At 54.4% G+C, this 14,583-nt stretch overlaps 1 protein-coding gene across 3 annotated transcripts in view; it reads right to left on the bottom strand.

Moving 5' to 3' along the window:
- KCNAB2 (potassium voltage-gated channel subfamily A regulatory beta subunit 2) overlaps window positions 1–14,583 on the bottom strand; it is a 97,980-nt gene that overhangs the window by 46,968 nt on the left and 36,429 nt on the right. The window contains exons 2-3 of one of the 3 annotated variants that reach the window (XM_060088870.1): window positions 9,794–9,922; window positions 8,532–8,573 (exon numbers count right to left, since the gene is read on the bottom strand). In XM_060088870.1, the coding sequence (XP_059944853.1) occupies window positions 8,532–8,573; window positions 9,794–9,870 (119 nt within the window). In that variant the 5' untranslated portion in view covers window positions 9,871–9,922. Of the gene's footprint in view, window positions 1–8,531; window positions 8,574–9,793; window positions 9,923–14,583 lie in introns of those variants that run through there. The other 2 variants (XM_060088872.1, XM_060088871.1) reach the window with 2 other exon arrangements.

Here is a 14,583-nt window from a genome sequence, read left to right as displayed (position 1 = left end):
CAGTGGAAGACTTCACGGCACCCCCTGGAGGGGTTCCCAGGGTAAAACCAGGTACAGGGCCGTCCCGGGATGCAGCAGAAGCACACCTGTCGCTGAAGCAAACTCCAGTGTGATTTTGCCAGGGGGCATCGCGCCCCCAGGAAGGCCCTATTTGTTGGTTCACAGCCTGGTAAAGGGAAACGTTCTCCACATGTGCATTCTCTGCTTGTAGAAAGCACCGCTGCACCAGCACAGTTCTTGGGGCTCCATGCTCAAATTAATTACGTCACAATTCACGAGTTTTTGCAACAGAAACACTGAGCGGATGCATTTAAGGAGGGAGCGAAGCGGGGGAGGGAACAGGTTTGGAAACTGCAAAGCTTAAATGTTAAGAAGCATTCCTAAACCGTCATCTGAAAGGATGATTACACTTGGAAACTAAAAACATGAATGTCCATCAATGGGAAATCGGTTATGTAAATGATGGCTCATCCATAGAATGGAAACGTGTGCGGCCACGTGAGGTGTCTCCACGTGGACTGATAGGCGATGCGTCCCAGGAGACAGCGTCAAGAAAGGAGAGGAGAGGGGAACACGTGTGTGCGCAGAATGCTGCCCTTGTGTCAATTCACGCACATACGTGAGTAGCTCAGTGAAGGGCCGGCATCACAGCTGTGCGTCCACATCCCGCAGTGGCTTTGACTGGGCAACGCGGACACGGCCGCAGGGGGCAGGGCTGTTCTACAATCCACGGACTCCCCCCAGCCCACCCCCCGCAGCTGACCACGGGCTTCTGCCCCGGCCCAGATGCCTGCACCGTGGCCCCAGAATTGTCACCGTCACCGAGGTGAGATGCGTCTTTTCAGCTGGGTCGGCTGGACCCTGGAGCCCAGCCCGAGAACTGGAGGAACCAGCACTGTCCCCACCTCTGGCCTAAGGTAAAACAAGTTCCATTCTCCCTGGGAAGGGCTGGGCAGGCTGCCCTGGGGGCTGAGGCAGCTTCAGAGTCCCTAGGGCGGAGCGGGCGTTGGGGTCGCCTGGGCTGGGCCTTCCTCAGGTGAGCTCTCCATCCCCAGTCCATATCCCCCTTTCTCCACGGCAGGTATCGTCACCTGACGACGAGCTTCTGTCCTCCCTAGTCATCTTGTTTGGTGCATCTGACCCCCCTGAAGGTCAGGTCCAGGAGGGCAGGGACTTTTCCATCTACTTTCACTGCTGCACCCTCAGCTCCCGAAGTAGTAACTGGGTGTTTCCCTGGCCGTGCCGCCAGCACCTGGAGGGGCTGGGCTGGCCCCCTGACTCAGGCCAAGGCTCTCTGCAGGCTGCCTTCTCCTGGGCCAGGACTTGCATCACCACAGCTCAGACCCACAGGGGGGCCCAGAACCTCTAGCATCCCCCAAGGGTTTGGACTAAGGTCTCTGAGGGATGCTTTTGCAGGACACGAAAATACCCAGCTTCCAGGAGAATCATTCTGGGGCAGCAGAGGGGGCCCAGGCTCGGTGGGGGTGGGTGGGTTTGACCTTGGACGTGGCACCGTGGACGCCCACAGGTAGCAACACCAGCTCCCTCCCTCCCTCCTCCCCTCCAAGTGCACGCTGCCCACTACCCGTCAGGCAGCTGCTTCAAAGGCATCTGTGTGGCCTGCGTGGGGCAAAAGCAGGCCAGTCCTGGCTTCCCTGGGGGTCCATGATCAGAGAGAACAGCCGGGCAAGCAGCAGTTACAGGCGTGCTTCCCGAAGAGCAGGACCCACCTCAGATGGGACCGTTCCCAGCCAGGCCCAGCCAGGCTGAGATCAATAGCCATTAGAGCTTTCAAGACATTACCCGCAAAAAGCAATCCTGGTCTGATCTGGCTCTGGAAGTCTAGCCCTGGCCCCAGAGCTGCAATGACAGTGTGGCTGAGTGCCCTGCTTCTGGACAGGGGCAGCCCTGTCCAGTGGGTGTGTCACCCACTCGGTGCGACCCAGGCAGGCACCTGGACCGCTCCAAGCCTCAGTCTCCACGTCTGTGAAGTGGGATGAGCAGAGGCCTACTGTGCAGGCTGCCTCAGGCTGCACGGGACCGGCCTGGAAAACTGGACAAGGGCTGGCCTCGCTGTGGGAGCATGCCACGTGTGGGAGGTGGCCACCAACAACGAGGTGTGGACCGTGGCACCAGTTACGATAAGTGGTGTGAGGACAAAATACACAAAACGGAGTGGAGGGGACATGGGTGGGCAGGCGGGGGTCTCTCCAGAGGTCACACGTGAACATGGGCTTGAGTGGTTCGAGGGAGCCATGTAGGGTGAAATGTGGATGCTAGCCACCGCCCCTGCTCTGGCGGAGACACACATCCCTAATGAGATGGGTGCAGTGGGTGTGGCCAGGACTTGGAGGGCGCCTCTCTGTGGGGCTGGGGTCCCTCCTGCCTGGGATCTCTCCTCATCTCGAGTTATAGCGGCCTTGGGAGGGGCCCCTGGGTGGGGCAGGGCCACCAGCCGCATGGAGGGAGCCCAGAGTCTCCTGCTGGATGTGAGGGTCCTGGTGGCGCAGGGCAGGCTTGGGCCAGGGGACTCGTGGGAGGAGAGGTGGGCCGTGGGCGAGCACGGTGGCCCCTGACCTGGGGTGGAGGGTGAGGACCTGGCGCCCACAAGGGGGTCTGTGACCAGAGGGCTGAGCACAGCGAGGAAGTGGGCTGGGAAGCGTTCGTCCTCCTAAGGTCCTCGAGGGTGGGGGAGGGAGGAAGGACACAGAGGGACTCGGACGGTCACCAATGCTGTCCAGCGGGAGAGGACAGCGTAATAAGCCGGCTTCTTCCGCAGGCAAGCAGGGCTGGGTCCCTGGATGAGGGGTCCCTCGAAGACTCCCCTTGTTGGGGCTCCTGCCTTGGCCACCTGGCTTCTCAGTGACCCCGACCTCTCGCTCCTCCTCTTTGCCATCCTGCCCCCCCATCTCAGGAAAAATCAGCCCTCTTTAATAGCCATCACTAATTACAGAGCCTACAGGGTCCCCCCCACCCACCGTGCTGGGGCCTGCCTTTTGCAAATCTATTCCTGTGGACGGGGGTCTGGGGAATTCACGTGAATGAACTGTGTGACATGGAAAAATGGAAACAGACATTAACCTCATTAAATCCATGGGAATCGCAACCTTGCTGAAGAGCCTCCCACCTGGAATTCCTGAACCGAGGTCTGTTTACTGAAAGCCACCAAAGCTCGAGACATGGGATCCGGAAAGTCACTTTGAAACGGCGACATGTGTCTCGACGCCGGAGAAACCGGCCTCAGTTCCTAAAGCGGGAGCGCGGAGGGCAGCGGAGCGCGGCTCGAAAATGCACAGCATCGCGTCAGGGCAAAAACAAAATTATTTTTGCTCGAGAACCATCAGCAAACCAAGGCCCAAAGAAGCAGCCCCCGGCTCTCTCAGGCTTGTGTTTCGAAACAGACCTTTCAGACAGCACCCAGCCTCCTGCTGCCATTCTCGGGGGGAAACTTGAAAATGCTGGATCTTAGTGGGGAACCCGACAGGGTACCAGCTGCAGCCCAGGTCTCCCCGGACGGGAGAGCGGCAGGGCTGGGAAGCAAGCAGGCTCAAGCGGCAGACACCCACCCTCCTCCCTCCCGTGGTTACCTAGGGCTGGCTTCTTTTTTTTTGAGGTTTTCCACTTTGAAAACACATAGAGGGTCTAATTTCTGATCAGCCAAATGCATCCCCAAAAGCTGTCCCTGTCATTTCTGTTCCCGGGATGCTTGTTCCCCAGCAGCATCCCCCCCCAACAAGAAGGCAGCTGCCACTTGCCTCCTGGAGCTGAAGGGGTGAAGGGACCACTCACCTGCCTCGCTGGCGTCTGCTGGTTAATAGGGACACAGTCTAGTTTATTAGGGCTCACGAGACGTTTAAGGAGCTGGTGCAGCAGCTCTTTCATTAGGGAGTGTCACTGCAGAACGTCAGAAGCCATTGGTGAATAAGTCCCACAACGGTCAGGTTTGGAGGCAGTGAGTCCATTAGTCCTATTAGGGCGTCTGCATCTCCGTGAAAGAGGCTGAATTATTCACGAGCGTGCCTCTTCCCCTAAAAGCCTGGGAAGTGCGGTTCCGCGGTGCAGCCCAGCAAGGCAGCCTCCTGCGTGCTGGCTGGGAGGGGGCACCGGCTGGGGTCCTGCCATCCCCTCGGGCGCACATCCTCTGCCTCGAGACCTGACCCTGGGAGCCGCAGGTGGAGAGGCGCAGGCTGTGCTTTCCGGTATTTGAGGACGGGACCCAGGCTTGCGGCTGCCGTCCCACCTTGTTCTTAACTGTCTGCAAGCAGGGGAGCCCGGGGCCCCACGGCACGTGACCACCGCCCACAGCGAAGGGGTTGACGTCTGGCAAGACGCACCCTCAGCACACGCAGACGGATGCCCCACATCCCCTCCACCGGGACGTGCCCCAGATTGTACGTCCTATACTGCCAGGACCTATAAATGGCTGGAAGGTTCCTGCAGTTTGCTATTTGGACACCACACTGCTTCTCTCTCCAGGTGGGGGCATGGAGACCCTTCCTCACAGCCCAGACCTGAGGTTTGGAAAATGCTTTGAGGCTGAGCCCTGGGGTGATGTTATGCTGAGCCCCCGTTCCGGGTTCACGACAGCAGGGGCCCTTCGTGTCATACTAGGGTCCCCCCAAAGTCTCAGCATGACACTATCCTCTAGCTGAGAAATCGTGCCGGTGCCTGTGGGATTCTGGATGGAGGCTGAGCTGATTACCCCATGACAAACCTGCTAACGGGGATGGCTCCAAGGGGTGGGGGATCACTTCACCAGATCCGGAGTAGAAAGAAATGGGAGGCCGGGGGAGGACATGGAACCGGAGGTAACTGGTAGTGGGTGATGATCTGGAAAGGCCTTCGTGATGGACTTGGGATGGTTTTTCTTTTCTTTTTAAAAAAAATTATTTATTTTGGCTGCACCATGCACCTTGTGGGGTCTTAGTCCCCTGACCAGGGATCGAACCTACGCCTCCTGATGTGGAAGCACAGAGTCCTAACCACTGGACCACCAGGGAATTCCCTGGGATGGTTTTTCTTAAAGGCTGAAGCCCACTGTCAGGTTCCATGTCACGTGTCACCCACTGGCTGGAAGTGGCCGTAGTGGGCCTCCTTGCTGGGTGGCGGTCATCAGCCTGACATGCTTGGAATGAGGCTCATCTCCTTCCCCTGGGGCACCGTTCCCCTCTTGTCACGTTGTCCCTCTCAGCGCCTGCACCTCAGACACCAAGCCCCATGGACGTGGCTCCTGGTACCCTTCACTCTCTCTTCCTGTGGCTCCTGTGGCTCAGCCCTTCTCCATCTCCCCTGGCTCCTCATCCAGCCTCTCCATCCCCCATCTCACTTCCTGCTACCCGGCTTCCTTCCTGCAGCAGAGCCCTGCCCCCTGCCCTGCTCTAACACCTTCGATGGCTCCCCAGTGCCCACCGAATGCAGTCCAGGCTCCTCTGTTTGGCATTCCTGGCCCTCTCTCCTCAGACCCCCAGCTGCCTCTACAGTCTGGCCTCTGTTTACTCTCCATCCTGTCCTGTCCCTGATGGCCCAGATGGTGTGACCGCTACTTCCTGTTCTCAGGGCGCCTCTCCAAGCTGTGCTCAGGCTGTTGCATCTACTGGAATGTTCTTCCTGGTGTCTGTTGAATTCTGTCCAGTCTTCAAGGTCCAGCCCAAAGGCTCTATGAAGCCTTCCCTGACTCTCAGCTGGCTGTGACCCCTCCCTCCTCGGAACACCACCAACTCTCTGGACTCTCCCATGACCCACTATTTTTTTTTAAATTTATTTTATTTTTGGCTGCACTGGGTCTCCATTGCTGCACGCAGGCTTTCTCTAGTTTCAGAGAGCGGGGGCTACTCTTTGCTGCGGTGCGTGGGCTTCTCATTGTTGTGGCTTCTCTTGTTGCAGAGCACGGGCTCTAGGCGTGTGGGCTTCAGTAGTTGTGGCACATGGGCTCAGCAGTTGTGGCTCGTGGGCTCTAGAGCGCAGGCTCAGTAGCTGTGGCACACGGTCTTCGTTGCTCCGCGGCATGTGGGATCTTCCTGGACCAGGGCTCGAACCCATGTCCCCTGCATTGGCAGGCGGATTCTTAACCACTGCACAACCAGGGACGCTCCCCATGACCCACTTTGCCTCCTAGATACTGTTAAAATGATTTGGGTTCGGAGTAGATTGCACTACCATGGCCGATCCTTTCCCCCTCTCTGTGTCACGTGACCATGATTCCTCCCATGGGTCGGGGGGGAGTATATTTTCCCCTTGACATTGGGCTTGGTCATGAGCATGCTTTGGCCAAAAGAATGAGCAGAAGTGACTGTACCAATTCTAGCCGTCGGCCTTCTGAGACAGTTGTGTTTCCGCTGTTTTCTCTGGCACTTGTGCCATGAGAAGAGGCCTGGGATGGGCCCTGGTTAGGAAGGACGGAGGGATGGTGAACACCGGCGTCCAGCCTGCAGCTCAGACACCAACCCAGCTAAGCCCAGCCTAGACGAACTGACTCCAGTCAACCCACAGACATATGAGCAAGGAATCAACGCTTATTGTTGCTGCCCCTGCGACTTGGGGTAGTTTGCTATGCGGCCTCCTGTGTAAAAGCTGACAGGTACAGGGTCTTCCCTCCCTTACCCGTCTGTGAGCTGCTCGAGGGCAGGGCCCTGGACACATTTGCCCTGTTGGAGGAGGGGGTGCCACCCTGCTGGCTGACTTAAATAAGCATCCAACAGCTGTGTCAGTACCTGGGTGACAAGGACCCCCCACTGGGAGTGGCACCCAGTTTGCTGAACACAGACCCCACCCCCTTAGAGGTCATCACCAGAGGCCCCACAAAAGATGCCGAGTGTCTGTGGGAAGTAACCACGCTGGAGCCCCAAAGGGCAGGACAGCCAGAGCCTGTGGTATTGAACGTTGAGCTGAGAGGCTGGGGGTGGGTGGTCTTCAGATCTGGAGATTCAATTCTCCAGCAGGGCCTGTCCATGGGGCAAGAAGACCTCACGGGGACCGGATGCTCAGCCAGAGGGTTCGCAGAGGGTAGACCACAGGGTGGATCCACGGGGTCCGGGGGGCCAGCAAGGGGCGTGGAGCACCCTTTCACTTCAACTCGACTTACTTGGCACCTCTTACGGGACCAGCCCTTTCAGCCGGCTGGCCTGTTTCAGGGATTTTTCTGCCTGCATGTCTCAGCTCACTCCTTTCCTTCCAGGAGTGAGGCGGGTCCAGGACCTCTGAGGATGTGGCTCAAGTGCATGTTTGGTTTCAAGGATTCAGTTTGAATCCTTGGGGACGGATGGCACACATTCATTCTGGCATATTATGTCATACATATATACATACACACACACATACATACATATATACACATACATACACATATACATACGTATATGATGATAAACACTTCATTCATTAAGAGCATTTGCAAGCTCAGACCTAACTATTTCAAGCAAGACCTTATCTAGCAAAATTTCCAGTAGAATCAAAGATTCACTCGTCCCTTTAGAGCTCTCGGTAAGGGGAGAGACCTCATGGGAGGCACTGAAGCAATGGCAAAATTAGCCTGAGGACCCAGGCCCACGGTCATATTCAGAGGTGCCAAGGCTGTGGGAAGGAAAAAGCCACATGGAAATCCAGCGCCGACCCCAGCACCCACTGCCCGAGCGAGGTCCCTGGTGCATCGGCGATAACGGCCCCACAGCTCTGTTACCGCTGCGGGTGCACATGCCGGGGACCCAGTTCTGGACGGAGAGACCTCCCAGGCTTGGAGGCCAAGACACACAACAGACACCAGGGCCCTGCCCCCACGAGCCATTCCGAGTGTCCAGCCCCAAAGCTGGCGCAGCTGCCCTGAGGGTTCCGTAAGCCTGGCACGTTCTCGATGGAGGAAAACGTCAAAGTAAATTCCCAGAGTTAGAGATTTTCAAGAACATGCGTGTCCTAACCCTACAGGTTAGGAAGAGGCTGCACAGAGGGAGGAAGGGACCCGCCTAGGGGGCTTTTGCTGATGGACGTGCATCAGGCTGGACCTCTGGACGCCGTGTCCCTCTGGTGACAGACTCTCCCCCAGTGGACACATTGTGCTGATTTCCAACAGGAAATGCATCAGAAAGACGCCAGCGCATCCATCCCGACCCTGGCCTGGGTCCTATCGCAGCCGCACAACCCCAGAGACCTCCACAGGCTACAGATCAGCTCAAGTTCAAGGAAAAGCGGAGAACACTGGGCCGGATGCATCGTTTTTCACTCTGATCACCTAAGAAGCACAAAGCTGGGACGACAGGAAAGCGCTCGATCCGCTGTCTGAGGGGTGAGGTTTGAAAGGCAATCTGGTGAGAGCTCAGCTCAAATCAAAGCAAATTCTAGAGGATGAGCCCACACAGCAAGCCCGACTTCACATCTTTCATCACTATGCCGTGTCGTGGCACCGAGAAGAGGACCAGAGCCTGGATCTTATGGGGGAGTTTTCATGCCCGAGAAATCACCAGCACACCCGGCCTGGACGGCACGGCTCTCCCACCCACTGCCCTGCTTGCCGGTTGTAGGGAAAACGGAGGGCTCGTTACCTGTAAAACTGGAGCTGTCTTTTGGGGCTCCCATACCGAGTACTGCGGACAGCAATGGAGGAGAGAGAAGGAAACAGGGAGAGAAGAGAGAGAAGCCACGGTTGGCATCAACCACGCACAGGGAGGTGCCAGCCCGGGAAGCATCTCTGACGCCCGGCAGCCCCAGCCCCACCCCGCCCTCTCGGGGCTGTCGGAGGATGTGCCCGGGTACCAAGTCTCGGTGGCAGCGCCACCCAGTGGCACAGGGAGGTGGAGGCCCGTTTGTTTGGATGCCGGGCTCCTCTGTGCCTGGCCTCGGTTTGGGTTTCTTTTTTTTCTGGCCACCCCGCGCGCATGTGTGCGCCGCTTGTGGCATCTTAGCTCCCCTGCCAGGGATTGAAACCGCACCCCCTGCAGTGGAAGGGCTGAGTCTTAACCACTGGACCGCCAGGGAAGTCCCTCTGTTTGGGTTTTCATGAAACACGCTTTTTCAGACCAACGGTGGAAAACCTTCAAACCCAGGAATGCCCATCACCCAACACAACGGGAAGTCTGCACGTGACCATGGAGTTCTTTTTAGGACCTGGATGCAGGAGGGACACCCCCATTCCCTGTGGTTTCCATGGACGCGCGCTGTGGCTCAGGCCCTCACAGTTATCCGAAGGTCCAGTGAAAAGGACCGGCGGGCCCCAGGGTTCCACTTGCGCCCCGTCCTCCGTGACAATGATGCCAGAGGCTCCCACCCCGCGCCTTCCCCATGCCCTCCCTGTGGTTCAACCTGGGCTATTTTCCAAACAGAAAGACCCAGGGCTGGATCTGAAAGTGGGCTCCACAAAGAGGTCAAGGGGGCCCGGCAAGCACCCGGCTGCCTACACCCTCCGCAGGCTCCACTCAGGCCTGTAAGGCTTGGAGCCTTGCTCAGGGTGTCAGGGGAGCTGGTGGGACCACAGGGGCTACAGGACCTGCAGTGTGTGTGGGATGAGAGAGATGGAAACCAGGAAGGGCCTCTGTTACCTCCCACAGAATATTTCAGAAGAGTCAGGGACAAGGCAGGAGTCTAATCCTGGCTCCATCCCACCTGGAAAACCTTGGTTTTTTTCTTTCCCATTTTGGTCTTAAAAGTCTCCTTTCCTTGGAGAAAATGCTGGCTTGCGTGCGCCTGACAGCCCCGTGGGCTCACTCGGCCCCTCCCTCTGGGCCAAGGGGAGGAGACTGGCCTGCGGACCTCCTCAGAGGCAGCGCTGAGCCTGGGAGGGCCTGGTGGGGTGGCACGGGGGCGTCACCTGTAGATCATGCCCGGGGAGCCGGTCTGCCGCAGGGAGAGCCGAGCTGGGGACCCCGTGGTCGATTCCGGATACATGGAGCCGGCGTCACTCGTCCGGACCCACTCCCTTCTTCAAGGAGGGAAGATCCTGGAGGGAGAGCAAAGAAGGAGGGGAGGCGGTTAAAAAAAGACCAATCAGTGGCCAGGATGCTCTGTGATCCCGAAGGCCTGGTTCCTTGAGCATCTGCATGTCCCTCATCAGACAGACACACAGGCCCACGGGGGCTCGGGTGAGGCTGATGGTCGGGTCCGTGACTGTGAAGGATTTCTGCTCCTTCTTTCCAAGCCCCCACTCCGCCCCTCCCTGACTGCTTTTCTGAGGTTCTGGGAGCACTTTCTCGTTGCCCAAACTATGCAGAAATGGTGGTTGCAGAGGGAATCTGTGGACTTGGGAATCTGGGCTGTCTTCCCCAGGCCAGGAAGTGGTACCACGGTCACCCAGGGTCATCCTGGATGCCTCACCTCCCTGACCCCTGACTCCTGCCCTGAGGCACCCCCGGGCAAGTGAGGGACACGGACGGGAAACCAGGACCACAGAGGGGAGGGTGCACAGAGGGCCAGGCCTTGTCCACCAGGAGCAGAGCCGTCCCCAAGGCCAGTCCATGTGCTGGTCCAGAGGCCCCGGGGAAGGCAGGGTGCGTGATGTCCTCCCACAGGCTAATGGGATGGGGAACAGGCAGCCAAGGGCAGGCCAGGATGCACGTGCCCTTTACTGGGGGTGCGGCCCACCCCCACCCCTCACCCTCCTCTCTGGCTTTCCCTGGGCCCAGCTGCTGTGTGGTGACACCTCAACCCCCAGCTCGGGCACTTAGGAATGTTTAATGTCCAGAATTCCGAATCACACACTTAATCTGCCTGAGTCCCCAGGTGATGCCGTGTTGCTTGTCCAGGGAACACACTTTGAGGACCCTTGGCCTAAAGCCGAGCTCCTGGACTAGAAGTCGGCAAACTACTGCCAGCAGGCCAAAATTTTCTGTAAATAAGGTTTTATTGGAGGTTTTACCTCCATGCCCATTGGTTTATGAATTGCCCATTTGTGCTACTATGATGGGGTGGGTCCTTGCAATGGAGACCGTCTGGCCTGCAAAGCCTAAAATATTTACTACCCGTCCCTTTAAAGGAAAAGTCGGCCGACCCCTGTTCTAGGCCATTCTCTCCCCCACTCTCCAAGATGACACGACCCAGCACCTCTCTCCTGAAATCACGAACACTTCCTTTCCCGTGTTACCCATAGCTCTTGACTTGATGCTTCCTATTTCACTAGCATCAGACCCATCCCCTAGCATCAGCACAAGGAACATTCTGCTTCCCTCCCGTTGCTACCCGGGTGACCTGGCCACGCCCATGGCACCCACACCCTCTGCCTCGCCCCCATTCAAGGGCATCCTGCAACAGGACTCTTGCCCACCAGTCCTTCCTTCTTTATGGAGCAGAACCATCTGCACACAATCAATGACTACTTCCTCTATCTTGGGACATCCCTGGTGGTCCAGTGGTTAAGACTCCACACTTCCACTGCAGGGGCACAGTTTCGATCCCTGGTCAGGGAACTAAGATCCTTCATGCCACGCGGTGCGGCCAAAAACCCCCCAAAAAACGACTTCTCCAGATGGAAGGAAAGTAGGAGAAGGAGAAGGACGTGCGCTCACTCCCTCTTGGGAGAGCACCATCATCACAACTAACTGCTGAACAGTCATTGACAAGAAGACACTGGAACTCACTGAAAAAGATACCCCACGTCCAAAGACAAAGGAGAAGCCACAGTAAGATGGTAGGAGGGGTGCAATCACGATAAAATCAAATCTTATAACCGCTGGGTGGGTGATTCACAAACTGGAGAACACTTATACCACAGAAGTCCACCCACTGGAGTGAAGGTTCTGAGCCCCACGTCAGGCTTCCCGACCTGGGGGTCCGGCAACGGAGGAGGAATTCCTAGAGAATCAGACTTTGAAGGCTAGCGGGATTTGACTGCAGGACTTCGACAGGACTGGGGGAAACAGAGACTCCACTCTTGGAGGGCACACACAAAGTAGTGTGCACATGGGGACCCAGGGAAAGGAGCAGTGACCCCATAGGAGGCTGAAGCAGACCTACCAGCTCGTGTTGGAGGGTCTCCTGCAGAGGCGGGGGATGGCTGTGGCTCACTGTGGGGACAAGGACACTGGCAGCAGAAGTTCTGGGAAGGACTCCTTGGCATGAGCCCTCCCAAGGTCTGCCATTAGCCCCAACAAAGAGACTGCAGACTCCAGGGCTGGGTCGCCTCAGGCCAAACAACCAACAGGGAGGGAACTCAGCCCCACCCATCAACAGTCAAGTGGATTAAAGTTTTACTGAGCTCTGCCCACCAGAGCAACAGTCAGCTCTAGCCACCACCAGTCCCTCCCATCAAGAAGCTTGCACAAGCCTCTTAGGTAGCCTCATCCACCAGAGGGCAGACAGCAGAAGCAAGAAGAACTACAACCCTGCAGCCTGCAGAACGAAAACCACAATCAGAGAAAGACAGACCAAATGAAAAGGCAGAGGACTCTGTACCAGATGAAGGAACAAGATAAAACCCCAGAAAAACAATTAAATGAAGTGGAGATAGGCAACCTTCCAGAAAAAGAATTCACAATAATGATAGGGAAGATGATCCAGGACCTTGGAAAAAGAATGGAGGCAAAGATAGAGAAGATGCAAGAAATGTTTAACAAAGACCTAGAAGAATTAAAGAACAACAAACACCTAAAAAATTAAAGAACAAACAAACAGGAATGAACAATACAATAACGGAAATGAAAAATACACTAGAAGGAATCAATAGTAGAATAACTGAGGCAGAAGAACGGATAAGTGACCTGGAAGACAGAATGATGGAATTCACTGCCGGAGAACAGAATAAAGAAAAAAGAATGAAAATAAATGAAGACAGCCTAAGAGACCTCTGGGACAACATTAAATGCACCAACATTTACATTACAGGGGTCCCATAAGGAGAAGAGAGAGAGAAAGGAACTGAGAAAATATTTGAAGAGATTATAGTCGAAAACTTCCTTAACATGGGAAAGGAAATAGCTGCCCAAGTCCAGGAAGTGCAGAGAGTCCCAGGCAGGATAAACCTAAGGAGAAACATGGGGAGACATAGTAATCAAACTGACAAAAATTAAAGACAAAGAAAAATTATTAAAAGCAACAAGGGAAAAACGACAAAACATACAAGGGAACTCAGGTTAACAACTGATTTCTCAGCAGAAACTCTGCAAGCCAGAAGGGAGTGGCATGATATATTTAAAGTGATGAAAGGGGAGAAACTACAACCAAGAATACTCTACCCAGCAAGGATCTCATTCATATTTGACAGAGAAATTAAAAGTTTTACAGACAAGCAAAAGCTAAGAAAATTCAGCACCACCAAACCAGCTTTACAACAAATGCTTAAGGAACTTCTTTAAGTGGGAAACACAAGAGAAGAAAAGGACCAACAAAAACAAACCCAAAACAATTAAGATAATGGTAATAGGAACATACATATTGATAATTACCTTAAATGTAAATGAATTAAATGCTCCAACCAAAAGACATAGACTGGCTGAATGGATACAAAAACAAGACCCATACATATGCTGTCTACAAGAGACCCACTTCAGACCTAGGGACACATACAGACTAAAAGTGAGGGGATGGAAAAAGATATTCCATGCAAATGGAAATCAAAAGAAAACTGGAGGGGCTTCCCTGGTGTTGTAATGGTTAAGAATCCGCCTGGAATGCAGGGGACATGGGTTCAATCCCTGGTCCGGGAAGATCCCACATGCCGTGGAGCAGCTAAGCCTGTGTGCCACAACTACTGAGCCTGTGCTCTAGAGCCCGCGAGCCACAACTACTGAGCCTGCGTGCCACAGCTACTGAAGCCTGCACATATAGAGCCTGCACTGCACAAGAGAAGCCACTGCAACGAGAAGCCCACGCACTGCAATGAAGAGTAGCCCCCACTCGCTGCAACTAGAGAAAGTCCACACGCAGCAACAAAGACCCAATGCAGCCAAAAATAAATAAATAAATAAATAAATTTATTAAAAAAAAAAAAAGAAAGCTGGAGTAGCAATTCTCATATCAGACAAAATAGACTTTAAAATAAAGACTATTACAAAAAACCAAGAAGGACACTACATAATGATAAAGGGATCAATCCAAGAAGAAGATATAACAATTGTAAATATTTATGCACCCAACATAGGAGCACCTCAATACTTAAGGCAAATGCTAACAGCCATAAAAGGGGAAATCGACAGTAACATAAACATAGTAGGGGACTTTAACACCTCACTTTCACCAATGGACAGATTGTCCAAAATGAAAATAAATAAGGAAACACAAGCTATAAATGACACATTAAACAAGATGGACTTAATTGATATTTATAGGACATTCCATCTAAAAACAACAGAATACACTTTCTTCTCAAGTATTCATGGAACATTCTCCAGTATAGACCATATCTTGGGTCACAAATCAAGCCTTGGTAAATATAAGAAAATTGAAATTGTATCAAGTATCTTTTCTGACCACAATGCTATGAGACTAGATATCAATTACAGGAAAAAAAATGTAAAAAAATACAAATGGATGGAGGCTAGACAATACGCTACTAAATAACCAAGAGATCACTGAAGAAATCAAAGAGAAAATCAAAAAATACCTAGAAACAAATGACAATCAAAACACGAAGACCCAAAACCTGTGGGATGCAGCAAAAGCAGTTCAAGA

This window comes from Mesoplodon densirostris, chromosome 2 (assembly GCF_025265405.1).
Source record: "Mesoplodon densirostris isolate mMesDen1 chromosome 2, mMesDen1 primary haplotype, whole genome shotgun sequence".
NCBI classification, from domain to species: Eukaryota; Metazoa; Chordata; class Mammalia; order Artiodactyla; family Ziphiidae; genus Mesoplodon; species Mesoplodon densirostris.
The sequence above is the reverse complement of the archived record's forward strand: the minus strand, read 5'-3'. Positions and strand labels throughout refer to the sequence as shown.